At 45.2% G+C, this 21,210-nt stretch overlaps 1 protein-coding gene across 2 annotated transcripts in view; it reads right to left on the bottom strand.

Moving 5' to 3' along the window:
- LOC115125695 (septin-8-A-like) overlaps positions 1–20,959 on the bottom strand; it is a 35,536-nt gene extending 14,577 nt beyond the window's left edge. Inside the window, exons 1-9 of one of the 2 annotated variants that reach the window (XM_065019938.1) lie at positions 20,664–20,959; positions 17,110–17,224; positions 16,325–16,520; positions 15,318–15,504; positions 13,370–13,531; positions 11,524–11,620; positions 4,878–5,046; positions 4,346–4,478; positions 2,685–2,866 (exon numbers count right to left, since the gene is read on the bottom strand). In XM_065019938.1, coding sequence (XP_064876010.1) covers positions 2,685–2,866; positions 4,346–4,478; positions 4,878–5,046; positions 11,524–11,620; positions 13,370–13,531; positions 15,318–15,504; positions 16,325–16,520; positions 17,110–17,224; positions 20,664–20,693 — 1,271 coding nt within the window. In that variant the 5' untranslated portion in view covers positions 20,694–20,959. The remainder of the gene's footprint in view (positions 1–2,684; positions 2,867–4,345; positions 4,479–4,877; positions 5,047–11,523; positions 11,621–13,369; positions 13,532–15,317; positions 15,505–16,324; positions 16,521–17,109; positions 17,225–20,663) is intronic. The other variant, XM_065019939.1, reaches the window with a different exon arrangement.
- Positions 20,960–21,210: the final 251 nt, after the last annotated feature.

Raw genomic sequence — 21,210 nt, 5'->3', positions numbered from 1 at the left:
GAATAGGCTACCATCTAAGATGCCTAACTCTGAACTGAATAGGCTACCATCTAAGATGTCTAACTCTGAACAGAATAGGCTACCATCTAAGATGTCTAACTCTGAACTGAATCGCTACCGTCTAACTGAATAGGCTACCATCTAAGATGTCTAACTGAACTGAATAGACCTACCATCTAAGATGTCTAACTGAACTGAATAGACCTACCATCTAAGATGTCTAACTGAACTGAATAGACCTACCATCTAAGATGTCTAACTCTGAACTGAATAGGCTACCATCTACGATGTCTAACTCTGAACTGAATAGCTACCATCTAAGATGTCTAACTGAACTGAATAGACCTACCATCTAAGATGTCTAACTGAACTGAATAGGCTACCATCTAAGATGTCTAACTCTGAACTGAATAGCTACCATCTAAGATGTCTAACTGAACTGAATAGCTACCATCTAAGATGTCTAACTCTGAACTGAATAGCTACCATCTAAGATGTCTAACTCTGAACTGAATAGGCTACCATCTACGATGTCTAACTGAACTGAATAGCTACCATCTAAGATGTCTAACTCTGAACTGAATAGCTACCATCTAAGATGTCTAAATCTGAACTGAATAGCTACCATCTAAGATGTCTAACTCTGAACTGAATAGCTACCATCTAAGATGTCTAACTCTGAACTGAATAGGCTACCATCTAAGATGTCTAACTCTGAACTGAATAGCTACCATCTAAGATGTCTAACTCTGAACTGAATAGCTACCATCTAAGATGTCTAAATCTGAACTGAATAGACCTACCATCTAAGATGTCTAACTCTGAACTGAATAGGCTACCATCTAAGATGTCTAACTCTGAACTGAATAGGCTACCATCTAAGATGTCTAACTCTGAACTGAATAGGCTACCATCTAAGATGTCTAACTCTGAACTGAATAGGCTACCATCTAAGATGTCTAACTCTGAACTGAATAGCTACCATCTAAGATGTCTAACTCTGAACTGAATAGCTACCATCTAAGATGTCTAACTGAACTGAATAGCTACCATCTAAGATGTCTAACTCTGAACTGAATAGCTACCATCTAAGATGTCTAACTCTGAACTGAATAGGCTACCATCTAAGATGTCTAACTCTGAACTGAATAGGCTACCATCTACGATGTCTAACTCTGAACTGAATAGCTACCATCTAAGATGTCTAACTCTGAACTGAATAGGCTACCATCTACGATGTCTAACTCTGAACTGAATAGCTACCATCTAAGATGTCTAACTGAACTGAATAGCTACCATCTAAGATGTCTAACTCTGAACTGAATAGCTACCATCTAAGATGTCTAACTCTGAACTGAATAGGCTACCATCTAAGATGTCTAACTCTGAACTGAATAGCTACCATCTAAGATGTCTAACTCTGAACTGAATAGCTACCATCTAAGATGTCTAAATCTGAACTGAATAGACCTACCATCTAAGATGTCTAACTCTGAACTGAATAGGCTACCATCTAAGATGTCTAACTCTGAACTGAATAGGCTACCATCTAAGATGTCTAACTCTGAACTGAATAGCTACCATCTAAGATGTCTAACTCTGAACTGAATAGGCTACCATCTAAGATGTCTAACTCTGAACTGAATAGCTACCATCTAAGATGTCTAACTCTGAACTGAATAGGCTACCATCTAAGATGTCTAACTCTGAACTGAATAGCTATAATCTAAGATGTCTAACTCTGAACCATCTAAGCGTCACCCACAGACAAGTCTATGTTTCTGGTAGCACCCAAACAGTGAATGACACATACAGTCCACAGCCTCTGTGATAACACTAGCTACATATGACTGGTGTTATCACAGTCTAGTCAGATGTGTGTTTTCATACACTGAGGCTGTGAGAGAAGACTAGTGTTACCCTATCAATTGATATTGTGTGTAGCTAAACATCAGTGACCCAGCCTAGCGGATATCGAGACTGACAGGTCGCGCTATGCAGAGACGGTCTGGTGGTGGTGGTGTGTAGTGTGTGTGTGTTATTGTGTTTGTATGTGTGTATGTGTGTGTGTGTGTGTGTGCAGAACCACAAGCATCAGGCGATCAGGCGGTGACAGGGAAAACTGTGACCTCCTCCACTGTCTGGGAAAACAATGTCAGACTCAATCCGTCCCCCGTATCACAGTTTCCAAGCCAAGATGTCTCCTGGCACTGTAATGCTATATCATTAGTCACTTCCTGACTGCAACTGTGCGAGTGACAGTCCCATAGAGACAAGCAGAACACTAGGCCAGAGCTTCAGGGCTGTAGTGTCTGCTACTATAACGTTTGATCAGTTGAACAGACAGACAAAGAGAGAGACAGAGAGACAGCGACAGAGAGAGACCGACAGAGAGAGACAGAGAGAGACAGAGAGAGAGAGACAGACAGAGAGAGACCGACAGACAGACAGAGAGAGAGAGACTGAGAGAGAGACATAGAGAGAGAGACAGAGAGAGACAGAGAGAGACAGAGAGAGACCGACAGACAGACAGAGAGAGCGACAGAGAGAGAGACAGAGACAGACAGACAGACAGACAGACAGACAGACAGACAGAGAGACAGAGAGAGACCGACAGACAGACAGAGAGAGCGACAGAGAGAGAGAGACAGAGACAGACAGACAGACAGACAGAAAATATTTACTTCTTCTTGTCCTTTCTGAATGGTTGTGAGGATCCCTGTAGAGACTGACCCATCAGCGTCTCAGCTGCCACCTTCCTTCTGTTGAAGTCGTTCATATCCTCCTCCAGATCGCTCCTCTTCTCCTCCAGATTCCTCTTCTCCTCCTGATGCATCCTCTTCAGCTGCTCAAACCTCTCATGGAGCTGGATTGGAGGGGTTGGTATAACATGGTAACATATAGGCTTTATGTGCTTTAACGTGTAATAATACAGGCAGAGGAACATCCAGGGAAATGTCTCGGACCGCTACACTGAACAAACTGTTCAAACTAAAGTAAAAGTGTCCAAACTGTTGGAAACTCCCAAAATACCCTGTTACGTTACGACTGTAGACACAGTCCCAAAATACCCAGTTACGTTACGACTGTAGACACAGTCCCAAAATGCCCTGTTACGTTATGACTGTAGACAGTCCCAAAATGCCCTGTTACGTTATGACTGTAGACAGTCCCAAAATGCCCTGTTACGTTATGACTGTAGACAGTCCCAAAATGCCCTGTTACGTTATGACTGTAGACAGTCCCAAAATGCCCTGTTACGTTATGACTGTAGACAGTCACAAAATACCCTGTTACGTTACGACTGTAGACACAGTCACAAAATACCCTGTTACGTTATGACTGTAGACACAGTCCCAAAATGCTCTGTTACGTTATGACTGTAGACACAGTCCCAAAATGCCCTGTTACGTTATGACTGTAGACACAGTCACAAAATACCCTGTTACGTTATCACTGTAGACACAGTCACAAAATACCCTGTTACGTTATGACTGTAGACACAGTCCCAAAATGCCCTGTTACGTTATGACTGTAGACACAGTCCCAAAATGCCCTGTTACGTTATGACTGTAGACACAGTCACAAAATGCCCTGTTACGTTATGACTGTAGACACAGTCACAAAATGAGGATGAGTTTGAGTATGAAAGGAAGCAGAACAACACCATAATCTAAACAGCCACCACTAACATTGAGTGGCTGCTGCCAACACACTGACACTGACTCAACTCCAGCCACTTTAATAATGGGAATTGATGGGAAATGATGTAAATATATCACTAGCCACTTTAAACAATGCTACCTTATATAATGTTACTTACCCTACATTATTCATCTCATATGCATACGTATATACTGTACTCTATATCATCGACTGCATCCTTATGTAATACATGTATCACTAGCCACTTTAACTATGCCACTTTGTTTACATACTCATCTCATATGTATATACTGCACTCGATACCATCTACTGTATCTTGCCTATGCTGCCCTGTACCATCACTCATTCATATATCCTTATGTACATATTCTTTATCCCCTTACACTGTGTATAAGACAGTAGTTTTGGAATGGTTAGTTAGATTACTTGTTGGTTATTACTGCATTGTCGGAACTAGAAGCACAAGCATTTCGCTACACTCGCATTAACATCTGCTAACCATGTGTATGTGACAAATAACATTTGATTTGATTTGAACTCCCAGAAGCACCTTGTGAATGATTACCTCCCTCTCCTTTACTTTCAGCTCTGCCTCGGTCTCCTTCACCTTGTGAATGATTACCTCTCTCTCCTTTACTTTCAGCTCTGTCTCGGTCTTCTTCACCTTGTGAATGATTACCTCTCTCTCCTTTACTTTCAGCTCTGCCTCGGTCTCCTTCACCTTGTTGACAAACATCTGTCTCATGTCGTCCTCGTTATGCTGCAGGTCCCCCAGGAACTCTTTCCTCTTGGCCTCATACGTCTCCTGCAGACTGATTGGTGAGGGAAGACAAGGTAGTTACAGTTAAACAGGCATATGGATGCATCCCAAATGGCACCCTGTTCCCTACCTAGTGCACTACGTAGGGAACAGGGTTCCCTGGTCAAAAGTAGTGCACTAGGTAGGGAATAGGGTGTCTATATTTCATTGTAGAATGTGTATTACTGCGTCTGACTGCTGTGAGACGTCCATGGGCTTTTGCTCCTGACTGTAGATGTCGTCGCCGGGCCCTGGACATCTAGGTGTTCTGATGCTTTGGCCTTATTTTCACTTCTAACACTGGTCTAATTTCAGTTTATATTCTGCATATTTGATGACAAACCTTCAGCCCCCCAAAAAAAGAGTCGACAACCTGCCCCGCTATGTATCGTTGAACGAGAGCTGGTCTCACCTAAAGGGTTTGTTGTCGGGGTCTGTGTCTGTGAAGCCCATCTCCTCCAGTTTGCAGCGTCTGTAGAGCTCGTAGTGTCTGGCGTGAGTCTGCTCTCTCAGGTCTTCCATGTTCACTCTCAGCAACATCTCTCTCAGCTTCACAAAGTCACAGTGGCTCTCGTTCTCCACTGATGAGCACAACACAGCAGGACTGGGTTATATGGTTGGTTTAATATGGTGACAAATACCTTATAGTTTGAAAGGGACTGGTCATTCAATAGCAAGTTAACAACAATACGCATTTGAGAAAATAATAATTAAAGTCTTATTTTATATTGGCATTGATGATATGGGTCTCTAGTGATTGTGTAATATCGATGCATTAATGATATGGGTCTCTAGTGATGGCGTAATATCGATGCATTAATGATATGGGTCTCTAGTGATTGTGTAATATCGATGCATTAATGATATGGGTCTCTAGTGATTGTGTAATATCGATGCATTAATGATATGGGTCTCTAGTGATTGTGTAATATCGATGCATTAATGATATGGGTCTCTAGTGATTGTGTAATATCGATGCATTAATGATATGGGTCTCTAGTGATTGTGTAATATCGATGCATTAATGATATGGGTCTCTAGTGATTGTGTAATATCGATGCATTAATGATATAGGTCTCTAGTGATTGCGTAATATCGATGCATTGATGATATAGGTCTCTAGTGATTGTGTAATATCGATGCATTAATGATATGGGTCTCTAGTGATTGTGTAATATCGATGCATTAATGATATGGGTCTCTAGTGATTGTGTAATATCGATGCATTAATGATATAGGTCTCTAGTGATTGTGTAATATCGATGCATTAATGATATGGGTCTCTAGTGATTGCGTAATATCGATGCATTAATGATATGGGTCTCTAGTGATTGCGTAATATCGATGCATTGATGATATAGGTCTCTAGTGATTGTGTAATATCGATGCATTAATGATATGGGTCTCTAGTGATTGCGTAATATCGATGCATTAATGATATAGGTCTCTAGTGATTGTGTAATATCGATGCATTAATGATATAGGTCTCTAGTGATTGTGTAATATCGATGCATTAATGATATGGGTCTCTAGTGATTGCGTAATATCGATGCATTGATGATGTGTATTCACTTTTCTAGCCCAGACCTATTGATTCTGGGGTCTTGCTCTGCTTGCATCAGTAGTATAGAAAATGGACTTTTAATTACTGTGTGATCTGCTACTGTGTTGTCCACTTTACAAATTATTTTTATGGTTCTATAAATGTATAAATGTACAGAATCATTAGAGAGATACCTACGCTGTACAGTTCCCTAGGGGTACAGGATCAGAGAGATACCTACCCTGTACAGTTCCCCAGGGGTACAGGATCAGAGAGATACCTACCCTGTACAGTTCCCCAGGGGTACAGGATCAGAGAGATACCTACGCTGTACAGTTCCCCAGGGGTACAGGATCAGAGAGATACCTACGCTGTACAGTTCCCCAGGGGTACAGGATCAGAGAGATACCTACCCTGTACAGTTCCCCAGGGGTACAGGATCAGAGAGATACCTACCCTGTACAGTTCCCCAGGGGTACAGGATCAGAGAGATACCTACCCTGTACAGTTCCCCAGGGGCACAGGATCAGAGAGATACCTACCCTGTACAGTTCCCCAGGGGCACAGGATCAGAGAGATACCTACCCTGTACAGTTCCCCAGGGGCACAGGATCAGAGAGATACCTACCCTGTACAGTTCCCCAGGGGCACAGGATCAGAGAGATACCTACGCTGTACAGTTCCCCAGGGGTACAGGATCAGAGAGATACCTACCCTGTACAGTTCCCCAGGGGTACAGGATCAGAGAGATACCTACGCTGTACAGTTCCCCAGGGGTACAGGATCAGAGAGATACCTACCCTGTACAGTTCCCCAGGGGTACAGGATCAGAGAGATACCTACCCTGTACAGTTCCCCAGGGGTACAGGATCAGAGAGATACCTACCCTGTACAGTTCCCCAGGGGTACAGGATCAGAGAGATACCTACCCTGTACAGTTCCCCAGGGGTACAGGATCAGAGAGATACCTACCCTGTACAGTTCCCCAGGGGTACAGGATCAGAGAGATACCTACCCTGTACAGTTCCCCAGGGGTACAGGATCAGAGAGATACCTACCCTGTACAGTTCCCCAGGGGTACAGGATCAGAGAGATACCTACCCTGTACAGTTCCCCAGGGGTACAGGATCAGAGAGATACCTACCCTGTACAGTTCCCCAGGGTACAGGATCAGAGAGATACCTACCCTGTACAGTTCCCCAGGGGTACAGGATCAGAGAGATACCTACCCTGTACAGTTCCCCAGGGGTACAGGATCAGAGAGATACCTACCCTGTACAGTTCCCCAGGGGTACAGGATCAGAGAGATACCTACCCTGTACAGTTCCCCAGGGGTACAGGATCAGAGAGATACCTACCCTGTACAGTTCCCCAGGGGTACAGGATCAGAGAGATACCTACCCTGTACAGTTCCCCAGGGTACAGGGTACAGGATCAGATCAGAGATACCTACCCTGTACAGTTCCCCAGGGGTACAGGATCAGAGAGATACCTACCCTGTACAGTTCCCCAGGGGTACAGGATCAGAGAGATACCTACCCTGTACAGTTCCCCAGGGGTACAGGATCAGAGAGATACCTACCCTGTACAGTTCCCCAGGGGTACAGGATCAGAGAGATACCTACCCTGTACAGTTCCCCAGGGGTACAGGATCAGAGAGATACCTACCCTGTACAGTTCCCCAGGGGTACAGGATCAGAGAGATACCTACCCTGTACAGTTCCCCAGGGGTACAGGATCAGAGAGATACCTACCCTGTACAGTTCCCCAGGGGTACAGGATCAGAGAGATACCTACCCTGTACAGTTCCCCAGGGGTACAGGATCAGAGAGATACCTACCCTGTACAGTTCCCCAGGGGTACAGGATCAGAGAGATACCTACCCTGTACAGTTCCCCAGGGGTACAGGATCAGAGAGATACCTACCCTGTACAGTTCCCCAGGGGTACAGGATCAGACAGGAGAGATACCTACCCTGTACAGTTCCCCAGGGGTACAGGATCAGAGAGATACCTACCCTGTACAGTTCCCCAGGGGTACAGGATCAGAGAGATACCTACCCTGTACAGTTCCCCAGGGGTACAGGATCAGAGAGATACCTACCCTGTACAGTTCCCCAGGGGTACAGGATCAGAGAGATACCTACCCTGTACAGTTCCCCAGGGGTACAGGATCAGAGAGATACCTACCCTGTACAGTTCCCCAGGGGTACAGGATCAGAGATACCTACCTACCCTGTACAGTTCCCCAGGGGTACAGGATCAGAGAGATACCTACCCTGTACAGTTCCCCAGGGGTACAGGATCAGAGAGATACCTACCCTGTACAGTTCCCCAGGGGTACAGGATCAGAGAGATACCTACCCTGTACAGTTCCCCAGGGGTACAGGATCAGAGAGATACCTACGCTGTACAGTTCCCCAGGGGTACAGGATCAGAGAGATACCTACCCTGTACAGTTCCCCAGGGGTACAGGATCAGAGAGATACCTACCCTGTACAGTTCCCCAGGGGTACAGGATCAGAGAGATACCTACCCTGTACAGTTCCCCAGGGGTACAGGATCAGAGAGATACCTACCCTGTACAGTTCCCCAGGGGTACAGGATCAGAGAGATACCTACCCTGTACAGTTCCCCAGGGTACAGGATCAGAGAGATACCTACCCTGTACAGTTCCCCAGGGGTACAGGATCAGAGAGATACCTACCCTGTACAGTTCCCCAGGGGTACAGGATCAGAGATACCTACCCTACCCTGTACAGTTCCCCAGGGGTACAGGATCAGAGAGATACCTACCCTGTACAGTTCCCCAGGGGCACAGGATCAGAGAGATACCTACCCTGTACAGTTCCCCAGGGGCACAGGATCAGAGAGATACCTACCCTGTACAGTTCCCCAGGGGCACAGGATCAGAGAGATACCTACCCTGTACAGTTCCCCAGGGGTACAGGATCAGAGAGATACCTACCCTGTACAGTTCCCCAGGGGTACAGGATCAGAGAGATACCTACCCTGTACAGTTCCCCAGGGGTACAGGATCAGAGAGATACCTACCCTGTACAGTTCCCCAGGGGTACAGGATCAGAGAGATACCTACCCTGTACAGTTCCCCAGGGGTACAGGATCAGAGAGATACCTACCCTGTACAGTTCCCCAGGGGTACAGGATCAGAGAGATACCTACCCTGTACAGTTCCCCAGGGGCACAGGATCAGAGAGATACCTACCCTGTACAGTTCCCCAGGGGCACAGGATCAGAGAGATACCTACCCTGTACAGTTCCCCAGGGGCACAGGATCAGAGAGATACCTACCCTGTACAGTTCCCCAGGGGCACAGGATCAGAGAGATACCTACCCTGTACAGTTCCCCAGGGGCACAGGATCAGAGAGATACCTACCCTGTACAGTTCCCCAGGGGCACAGGATCAGAGAGATACCTACCCTGTACAGTTCCCCAGGGGTACAGGATCAGAGAGATACCTACCCTGTACAGTTCCCCAGGGGTACAGGATCAGAGAGATACCTACCCTGTACAGTTCCCCAGGGGTACAGGATCAGAGAGATACCTACCCTGTACAGTTCCCCAGGGGTACAGGATCAGAGAGAGATACCTACCCTGTACAGTTCCCCAGGGGTACAGGATCAGAGAGATACCTACCCTGTACAGTTCCCCAGGGGTACAGGATCAGAGAGATACCTACCCTGTACAGTTCCCCAGGGGTACAGGATCAGAGAGATACCTACCCTGTACAGTTCCCCAGGGGTACAGGATCAGAGAGATACCTACCCTGTACAGTTCCCCAGGGGTACAGGATCAGAGAGATACCTACGCTGTACAGTTCCCCAGGGGTACAGGATCAGAGAGATACCTACCCTGTACAGTTCCCCAGGGGTACAGGATCAGAAAGATACCTACCCTGTACAGTTCCCCAGGGTACAGGATCAAGAGATACCTACCCTGTACAGTTCCCCAGGGGTACAGGATCAGAGAGATACCTACCCTGTACAGTTCCCCAGGGGCACAGGATCAGAGAGATACCTACCCTGTACAGTTCCCCAGGGGTACAGGATCAGAGAGATACCTACCCTGTACAGTTCCCCACAGTGGGGTACAGGATCAGAGAGATACCTACCCTGTACAGTTCCCCAGGGGTACAGGATCAGAGAGATACCTACCCTGTACAGTTCCCCAGGGGATCAGAGTACAGGATCAGAGAGATACCTACCCTGTACAGTTCCCCAGGGGTACAGGATCAGAGAGATACCTACCCTGTACAGTTCCCCAGGGGTACAGGATCAGAGAGATACCTACCCTGTACAGTTCCCCAGGGGTACAGGATCAGAGAGATACCTACGCTGTACAGTTCCACAGGGGTACAGGATCAGAGAGATACCTACCCTGTACAGTTCCCCAGGGGTACAGGATCAGAGAGATACCTACCCTGTACAGTTCCCCAGGGGTACAGGATCAGAGAGATACCTACCCTGTACAGTTCCCCAGGGGTACAGGATCAGAGAGATACCTACGCTGTACAGTTCCCCAGGGGTACAGGATCAGAGAGATACCTACCCTGTACAGTTCCCCAGGGGTACAGGATCAGAAAGATACCTACCCTGTACAGTTCCCCAGGGGTACAGGATCAAAGAGATACCTACCCTGTACAGTTCCCCAGGGGTACAGGATCAGAGAGATACCTACCCTGTACAGTTCCCCAGGGGCACAGGATCAGAGAGATACCTACCCTGTACAGTTCCCCAGGGGTACAGGATCAGAGAGATACCTACGCTGTACAGTTCCACAGTGGTACAGGATCAGAGAGATACCTACCCTGTACAGTTCCCCAGGGGTACAGGATCAGAGAGATACCTACCCTGTACAGTTCCCCAGGGGTACAGGATCAGAGAGATACCTACCCTGTACAGTTCCCCAGGGGTACAGGATCAGAGAGATACCTACGCTGTACAGTTCCCCAGGGGTACAGGATCAGAGAGATACCTACCCTGTACAGTTCCCCAGGGGTACAGGATCAGAGAGATACCTACCCTGTACAGTTCCCCAGGGGTACAGGATCAGAGAGATACCTACCCTGTACAGTTCCCCAGGGGTACAGGATCAGAGAGATACCTACGCTGTACAGTTCCCCAGGGGTACAGGATCAGAGAGATACCTACGCTGTACAGATCCCCAGGGGTACAGGATCAGAGAGATACCTACCCTGTACAGTTCCCCAGGGGTACAGGATCAGAGAGATACCTACCCTGTACAGTTCCCCAGGGGTACAGGATCAGAGAGATACCTACCCTGTACAGTTCCCCAGGGGTACAGGATCAGAGAGATACCTACCCTGTACAGTTCCCCAGGGGTACAGGATCAGAGAGATACCTACCCTGTACAGTTCCCCAGGGGCACAGGATCAGAGAGATACCTACCCTGTACAGTTCCCCAGGGGTACAGGATCAGAGAGATACCTACCCTGTACAGTTCCCCAGGGGTACAGGATCAGAGAGATACCTACCCTGTACAGTTCCCCAGGGGTACAGTCTGGCTTTCACCATCTTATTACCCACTTCAACCTCCTCAACACTCCCCACCACAGCAAAGGGCAGATGGGCCTGGAACAAAGGATTTCATTTAATATGGGAACATTTAGTAACTCTATATAACTCATCATCGGACTGTCATGAGCATGTATAACCCCTGTTATAATATCATCAGCATGTATAACCCCCGTTATAATATCATCAGCATGTATAACCCCCGTTATAATATCATCAGCATGTATAACCCCCGTTATAATATCATCAGCATGTATAACCCCCGTTATAATATCATCAGCATGTATAACCCCCGTTATAATATCATCAGCATGTATAACCCCTGTTATAATATCATCAGCATGTATAAACCCCTGTTATAATATCATGAGCATGTATAACCCCTGTTATAATATCATCAGCATGTATAACCCCCTGTTATAATATCATCAGCATGTATAACCCCTGTTATAATATCATCAGCATGTATAACCCCCGTTATAATATCATCAGCATGTATAACCCCCGTTATAATATCATCAGCATGTATAACCCCTGTTATAATATCATCAGCATGTATAACCCCTGTTATAATATCATCAGCATGTATAAACCCTGTTATAATATCATCAGCATGTATAACCCCCGTTATAATATCATCAGCATGTATAACCCCTGTTATAATATCATCAGCATGTATAACCCCCGTTATAATATCATCAGCATGTATAAACCCCTGTTATAATATCATCAGCATGTATAAACCCCGTTATAATATCATCAGCATGTATAACCCCCGTTATAATATCATGAGCATGTATAACCCCTGTTATAATATCATCAGCATGTATAAACCCTGTTATAATATCATCAGCATGTATAACCCCTGTTATAATATCATCAGCATGTATAACCCCTGTTATAATATCATCAGCATGTATAACCCCCTGTTATAATATCATCAGCATGTATAACCCCTGTTATAATATCATCAGCATGTATAACCCCCTGTTATAATATCATCAGCATGTATAAACCCCTGTTATAATATCATCAGCATGTATAACCCCTGATAATATCATCAGCTTTAAAAATATCACAGCATGTATAAACCCTGTTATAATATCAGCCCCTGTTATAATATCATCAGCATGTATAACCCCCTGTTAATGTCACAAATAAGCTGGTGTTTTTTTAAAGCATTGAAGAAGAGGAAGACACTGTTGTCTCTTTCAATCAATCAATCAATCAATCAATCAATCAATCAATCAATCAATCAATCAATCAATCAATCAATCAATCAATCAATCATCGGCTCCTCGGCTGACACAGTAAATCAGGAAGGCAAGCAATCTGATTACAGTGTACAGGTGCCTGGCATACACAACTGCACTGTGATGTGACAAGGGTGTGTGTGTGTCCATGTTTGTGTGTGTACAATTGTATGTGTGTGTGTATAATTGTGTGTGTGTGTGTATAATTGTGTGTGTGTGTGTGTATAATTGTGTGTGTGTGTGTATAATTGTGTGTGTGTGTATAATTGTGTGTGTGTGTATAATTGTGTGTGTGTGTATAATTGTGTGTGTGTGTGTGTGTGTGTGTGTGTGTGTGTATAATTGTGTGTGTGTATGTGTATAATTGTGTGTGTGTGTGTGTGTGTGTGCGTGCGTGTGTGTGTATAATTGTGTGTGTATAATTGTGTGTGTGTGTATAATTGTGTGTGTGTGTGTGTGTGTGTGTGCGTGCGTGTGTGTGTATAATTGTGTGTGTATAATTGTGTGTGTGTGTGTGTGTGTGTATGTGTGTGTGTGTGTGCGTCAGACTCACATTCATGGAGGAGTTGATCTCGGTGACAGCCTCGTCCTCAGTAGGGAACTGGTGTATCTGAACACCGTTGCTCACCAACTCTGACATGATCTTGATCTTGAACTTGTGCAGCTCGCTCTTAGATATGGTGTCTGCCTTGGCAATGATGGGGATGATGTTTACCTGGAGTATAGGGAGGAGCAGCGTTTGAATCAGCAGGTCTACCATGTTGAAAAAATAAATAATTATCTCTGGATTGACACAAATACAAGCATCAAAATGGAATGCAGCTCTACTTTGAGATAATAATGTAACTGGTTGTGCCTGAACCTGAACACCTGTCAGTATCCTTCAGGCCTACAGCACCTGTTGAACTGTATGATGTCCAATGCTTCAGATACTAACACGTCAATGTCCAAAAATGTTTTCCTGCAACAGTGTCAGAGCAGCTCCTAATACAAGAATGTGTGTGTACTCTACATGATCAGAAGTATGTGGACACCTGCTCGTCAAACATCTCATTCCAAAATCATGGGCATTAATATGGAGTTGGTCCCCCCTCCCTTTGCTGCTATGACAGCCTCCGCTCTTCTGGGAAGGATTTCCACTAGATGTTGGAACATTGCTGCGGGGACTTGCTTCCGTTCAGCCACAAGAGCATTAGTGAGGTCAGATCACTGATGTTGGGCGATTAGGCCTGGCTCGCAGCCGGCGTTCCAATTCATCCCAAAGGTGTTTGATGGGGTTAAGGTCAGGGCTCTGTCCAGGCCAGTCAAGTTCTTCCACACCGATCTCGACACACCACTTCTGTATGGACCTCGCTTTGTGCAAGGGGGCATTGTCATGCAGAAACAGGAAAGGGCCTTCCCCAAACTGTTGCCTCAAAGTTGGAAGAACAGAAGTGTCTAGAATGTCATTGTATGCTGTAGCGTTAAGATTTCCCTTCACTGGAACTATGGAGCCCAAACCATGAAACACAGCCCCAGACCATTATTCCTCCTCCACCAAACTTAACAGTTGACACTATGCATTCGGGCAGGTAGTATTCTCCTGGCATCTGCCAAACCCAGATTCATCCGTCGGACTGCCAGATGGTGAAGTGTGATTCATCACTCCAGAGAACGTGATTCCACTGCTCCAGAGTCCAATGGCAGTGAGCGTTACACCACTCCAGCCAACACTTGGCATTGCGCATGGTGATCTTAGGCTTGTGTGCAGCTACTCGGCCATGGAAACCCATTTCATGAAGCTCCCGACAAACAGTTATTGTGCTGACGTTGCTTCCAAAGGCAGTTTGGAACTCGGTAGTGAGTGTTGCAACCGAGGACAGACCATTTTTACACGCTTCAGCACTCGGTGGTCCCGTTCTATGAGCTTGTGTAGCCTACCACTTGTTGCTCCTAGACGTTTCCACTTCACAATAACAGCACGTACAGTTGATAGCTCTATTTGTATTGGACCTTTATTTAACTAGGCAAGTCAGTTAAGAACAAATTCTTATTTACGATGACAGCCTACCACAGCCAATCCCTAACCCAGATGACGCTGGGCCAATTGTGCACCGCCCTATGGGACTCCTAATCACCACCAGTTTTGATACAGCCTGGAATTGAACCAGGGTCTGTAGTGACACCTCTAGCTCTCAGATGCAGTGCCTTAGACCACTGCGCCACTCAGGAGCCCGAGCAGGGTAGAAATTTGTAGAACTGACTTTTCGGAAAGGTCTAGATACTGAACCTACTTTCATTCAGTGTTTAAAGGTTATTAAGACAGGCCTATGACGATGCCACGTTGAAAGTCACTGAGCTCTTCAGTAAGACCATTCTACTGCCAACGTTTGTCTATGGAGATTGCATGGCTGTGTGCTCGATGTTATACAACTGTTAGCAACGGGTGTGGCTGAAATAGCCAAATAGAATAATTTGAAGGGGTGTCCACATACTTTTATATAGTGTATTTCAAACGTTACCTTGCTGTCCAGTTTCTTCATGGTGACCAGATCCAGTGATTTGAGAGAGTGTCCGGTTGGGGCGATGAAGTAGAGACAGATATGGATCCTGGTGTCCTGGTAGTTGAACAGGGAACGTTTGATCTTCATCTCCTCCTGCAGGTAGGTCTCAAACTGAGTGTCGATGTAGTCCACTATGGGTTTGAAGCTTCAGCGCACAGAAAGACAAACATGGATGTGATCAGGATTTGGGCTTTGGGAATAGGGTCAGTTTCAATTACAAGTCAATGGAGAATGTTAGAAAAGCAAGAATTCCTGATTAAAAATCGGGAATAATCACATTCCTGAGAAAAGTGATAAAACAATACAGGGTCTGAAAACATAGACCGTATTTATTCTCAACCTCGTCAACCTCGCATTTTCACCAGAAAATAAATATCAGAGAAAGTTTTCCTTGCTATTCAAGAAAGAAATAGTAGAGTATCTGGGTTACAAACCACCACGATAACACCGCGCCAAACATTCACTTTCCCACTCCCCTGTTGTTAGACTATTTAAGATCCTTTTCAGATGTCATTATGCCCTTCTTATCATCCTCTCCCTACTCTTCCCTCCCCATTCATGGCTGCACAAAGACCCAAAGCCTTAAGCTATGCCAAGCCTTTACACTGTATGTGTGTTGGCTGGAGGGCCACTGAGAGGGCTTGAGGAAGAATGCTGAATGTCCAACTTAGGTCTTCTTATAGCTACAGCCTGTCTGAATACCCTTTAACCACTGAATGAAAGTAGGTTCAGTATCTAGAAACCATCCAAGAAGAAGTGCTATTTTAATGACTAACCCCAACCTGAACCCTTAACTGAACAGTCCTGATGCTATTCCTCTCCCTACAGTACCTACACAAATCCATGAGCTAAACAATCCCAACCAGATGTCAGGCAAGGTTACTCATCACGCGAGTGTGGTTCACCAAACCACCTCCTATCCGCCTCGCTAACGAAGCACCCAGCTGTTCCTGCAGTACTATCACCTCTCCTCCTTGTTGATCTGGTCCCCGAACCCCACGGTGTCGACTACGGTCAGTTTGAGCTGAACGTTGCTCTCCTTCAGGTCGTAGGTCCTGGGCCGCAGGTACACACCGTTCTGGTAGTGGCTGGCCTCCTCGGCCTCAAACAGTGTGTTGAACAGCGTGTTCATCAACGTCGACTTCCCTATCCCTGTCTCACCTGAGAGGAAGAAAAAGAGAGAAAAGTAGAAAATAAGATGGACATTTTAAAAAGGATGTGAGTGAGAAAATAAAAATGCTGTGACTGAAGATGTTTTAGCCTGGGTTCCTGCATTCAGAAAAGATCCTTGCCTTTAGCTACAGTAGAAATAGACTGGCACTAAGGCTGGAGTTGTATCTGTAGTGAGAACTGAGATGTGTTAAGATGTTTTAGCCTGGGTTCCTGCATTCAGAAAAGATCCTTGCCTTTAGCTACAGTAGAAATAGACTGGCACTAAGGCTGGAGTTGTATCTGTAGTGAGAACTGAGATGTGTTAAGATGTTTTAGCCTGGGTTCCTGCATTCAGAAAAGATCCTTGCCTTTAGCTACAGTAGAAATAGACTGGCACTAAGGCTGGAGTTGTATCTGTAGTGAGAACTGAGATGTGTTAAGATGTTTTAGCCTGGGTTCCTGCATTCAGAAAAGATCCTTGCCTTTAGCTACAGTAGAAATAGACTGGCACTAAGGCTGGAGTTGTATCTGTAGTGAGAACTGAGACGTGTTAAGATGTTGCAGGCTGGAGGTAATAATGGAATCAGACGTCACGTACCGACACACAGGATGTTGAAGCAGAATCCCTGTGTGACTGATTTACTGACCAACTGGTCTGGAAGACTGTCAAACCCAACATGGCCACCCAGCTCCAGGCAACGCTCCTCTTCATTCTGAGGAGAGACAATCACATGTTAGAAATGTGTAAACAAAAAATATGTAAACAAAAAATATACACTACCGTTCAAATGTTTGGGGACACTTAGAAATGTCCTTGTTTTTGAAAGAAAAACACATTTTTTTTGTCCATTAAAACAACATCAAATTGATCAGAAATACAGTGTAGACATTGTTAATGTTGTAAATGACTGTTGCAGCTGGAAATGGCTGTTTAAAAAAAATGTAATATCTACATAGGTGTACAGAGGCCCATTATCAGCAATCATCACTCCTGTGTACCAATGGCACATTGTTTGTGTTAGCTAATCCAAGTTCATAATTTTAAAAGGCTAAATGATCATTAGAAAACCCTTTTTCAATTATGCTAGCACATCTGAAAACTGTTGTCCTGATTAAATAAGCAATACAACTGGCCTTCTTTAGACTAGTTGAGTATCAGGAGCATCAGCATTTGTGGGTTCAATTACAGGCTCAAAAGGGCCAGAAACAAAGACCTTTCTTCTGAAACTCATCAGTCTATTCTTGTTCTGAGAAATGAAGGCTATTCCATGCGAGAAATTGCCAAGAAACTGAAGATATCGTACAACGCTGTGTACTACTCCCTTCATAGAACAGCGCAAACTGGCTCTAACCAGAATAGAAAGAGGAGTGGGAGGCCCCGGTGCATAACTGAGCAAGAGGACACGTACATCAAAGTTTCTAGTTTGAGAAACAGATGCCTCAAGTTAACTGAAGCTGTTCTTAAATAGTACCCGCAAAACACCAGTCTCAACATCAACAGTGAAGAGGTGACTCCGGGATGCTGGCCTTCTAGGCAGAGTTCCTCTGTCCAGTGTCTGTGTTATTCTGCCCATATTAATCATATTATGTACTTTTCTTTGCAACTCTACCTAGAAGGCCTGCATCCTGGAGTCGCCTCTTCACTGTTGACATTGAGACTGGTGTTTTGCGGGTACTATTTAATGAAGCTGTTCTGTGAAGGGAGTAGTACACAGCGTTGTACGAGATCTTCAGTTTCTTGGCAATTTCAGGATGAAGGCCTGACTCTAATGCGAGGTTATATTTAAATCAGGATGAAGGCCTGACTAATGTTAGGTTAAATTTAACCCAGGAAGAAGGCCTGACTCTAATTATAGGTTATATTTAACCCAGGATGAAGGCCTGAATAATGCTAGGTTATATTTAACCCAGAATATTAACATGCAGTCCATGCAATCCATTTTCCCAGACACTGAACCGCTTCAGACTGAGTCTTCAAATGGCACAGCAGGTAGTTATTAATGATGAGAGAAGGTCCTGGTCAAAAGTAGTGACTACAGCATGTTGTTTGGGATTCACCGACAGTGGGCTCTTCAGAAACACAGCATGTTATTCAATGCACAGAAGGCTGGGCATTCAGAAACACAGCATGTTGTTATTCACCGCACAGAGAGCTGGGCCGTCTTCAGAAACACAGCATGTTGTTATTCACCGCACAGAGAGCTGGGCCGTCTTCAGAAACACAGCATGTTGTTATTCACCGCACAGAGAGCTGGGCCGTCTTCAGAAACACAGCATGTTGTTATTCACCGTCTGGGCCGTCTTCAGAAACACAGCATGTTGTTATTCACCGCACAGCATGTTGTTATTCACCGCTGGGCCGTCTTCAGAAACACAGCATGTTGTTATTCACCGCACAGAGAGCTGGGCCGTCTTCAGAAACACAGCATGTTGTTATTCACCGCACAGAGAGCTGGGCCGTCTTCAGAAACACAGCATGTTTGGGATCCCGAGTGGCGCAGCTGTCTAAGGCACTGCATCTCAGTGCAAGAGGTGTCACTACAGTCCCTGGATTGATTCCAGGCTGTATCACATCCGGCCGTGATTGGGAGTCCCATAACACGGCACACAATTGGCCCAGCGTCGTCGGAGTTTGGCCGGGGTAGGCCGTCATTGTAAATAAGAATTTGTTCTTAACTGACTTGCCTAGTTAAATAATGGTTCAATTTAAAAAAACAGAAGGATGGTCTACAGGAACACAGCATGTTGTTATTCACAGCACAGAAGGCTGGGCCGTCTACAGGAACACCGCATGTTGTTATTCACAGCACAGAAGGCTGGGCCGTCTACAGGAACACAGCATGTTGTTATTCACAGCACAGAAGGCTGGGCCGTCTACAGGAACACAGCATGTTGTTATTCACAGCACAGAAGGCTGGGCCGTCTACAGGAACACAGCATGTTGTTATTCACAGCACAGAAGGCTAGCCATGAGGACAACACAACAATCGTCTGTGCCACTGGCCCAGTGCTCTACACACACACACACACGCACGCACGCACGCACGCACACACACACACGCAGGCACACGCACGCACGCACACACACACACACACACACACAAAGATCCCTCTGTGTAGCTGTTATTTCACACCCTTAACAAACACAATCTGTCATCCGCTTCACATCCATGTGGCGTAGTGTGTGTGTGTGTGTTTGTGTGTGTGTGTGTGTTTGTGTGTGTGTGTTGCAAACTGAACTACAGTGATTAATTGAAGGACTAACTAAATAACTATGTGCTCAGAATGAGTGAAAATAAGTAGTTTGGATATGAAGATAAGTAGCCTGTGTTCAAACCATAAGTTATGACCCCTCTGGCCTGGGGATCCATTTCTAATTCAGTAGGCTGCCATTACGAACAAACATTGAAGGATGTCATATGTTGACAGATACACACGTCCTCAGAGTGTGTGTTCTACTACTGTTGAACTGAGGATTCGTTCAGTTCCCTCATGGAGAGACAAGTGGCTGCTACTTACCTACTTATCCTGTTATCCGCAGGTTAGCTTCAATTCACAACAACTCAAACTAACTAGCCTCTTAGCTAGAGTTGCACTGAAAGTTGAACTCTCCCACCATTCATTGTAGTGATGTAGTTACAATGTGTCAACCCTCTTCTCTCGACAAACATGAAATGCCTGCGTGGCTACAATAAACACGTTCTAAAACTGTTACAATGTTTCACTGACAGTGGCAAATGATACATCTGTGGATCGAATTGATACAATGTAGCATCGAGTGGCTATTGGTTTAACCTCTGAATGACAGCAGAATGAGGTGTCAATATCAGCAATATCAGAAGTGCAACGTATAAAATGCGTCAATTGCATACCTAGCATCAATTAACATTTTATAAACAACCTAGAACAGGGTCGACATAATTATGCGTCAAGAATAGGCTTCCGTTCCTCAAAAGCTATCTAGTCTACGGGAAGGAAATCACTGCTCTCCGGGTGTTGATGATACCCCACTTTAGCTGCTGCATATGCGCCTCAGCTACTACCGTATACCAGAATATCCCGGTAGGCACACTGCAACGTAGGCTATGCATAATGCACTAGGCTGTTAATGCACGATGTTTGTGAAACGCAGCAAATCTCTAGGATACTTACAGCGAAAATGTCTATGTCCGTGGCGGCCATCGTGAAGAAGAGAAGTGTGGGGAGTAGAATTTACGAGGAGCTGTCTTCATCGGGACCTAGTTGGGTTGACGGCGATGGTTGACAGCGGAACGTCTCAATTCATTCAATATGGCTACTTTGTGGCAACACCCCCTATGTGCTGAAATGCAATTTCTTAATAAAGTCTCACATGCAGTAAGACGGTACTGTACACGGTGGAGCCTCTATTGCATTGATTTAGTACTGTAGAGAGGAGACGAATGATGCGCCATGAGAACAGATTTACGCACGGAGAAGGAGAAACACAGACAATCTGCGCTGTGTTGGTATGGGCTGGTCCTGATGGTGAGCTGTAAATACAGACTATAAATCAAGAGGTTGGAGAGTGATTTAATTTTATTATAGGCTAATAGTCAAAGACCTGGGATTTGTTTTTTTATATGTTCCATCCATCATTCATCAAGTACGCATTATTACGCATATAAAGGCTAATAACAGGTTTTTTATGAACTGACAAAATGAGAAAAACTATTATACT

Source organism: Oncorhynchus nerka, linkage group LG6 (assembly GCF_034236695.1).
Source record: "Oncorhynchus nerka isolate Pitt River linkage group LG6, Oner_Uvic_2.0, whole genome shotgun sequence".
NCBI lineage: Eukaryota > Metazoa > Chordata > Actinopteri > Salmoniformes > Salmonidae > Oncorhynchus > Oncorhynchus nerka.
Note: the sequence above shows the minus strand (reverse complement) of the source record. Positions and strands in the feature narration are given on the sequence as shown.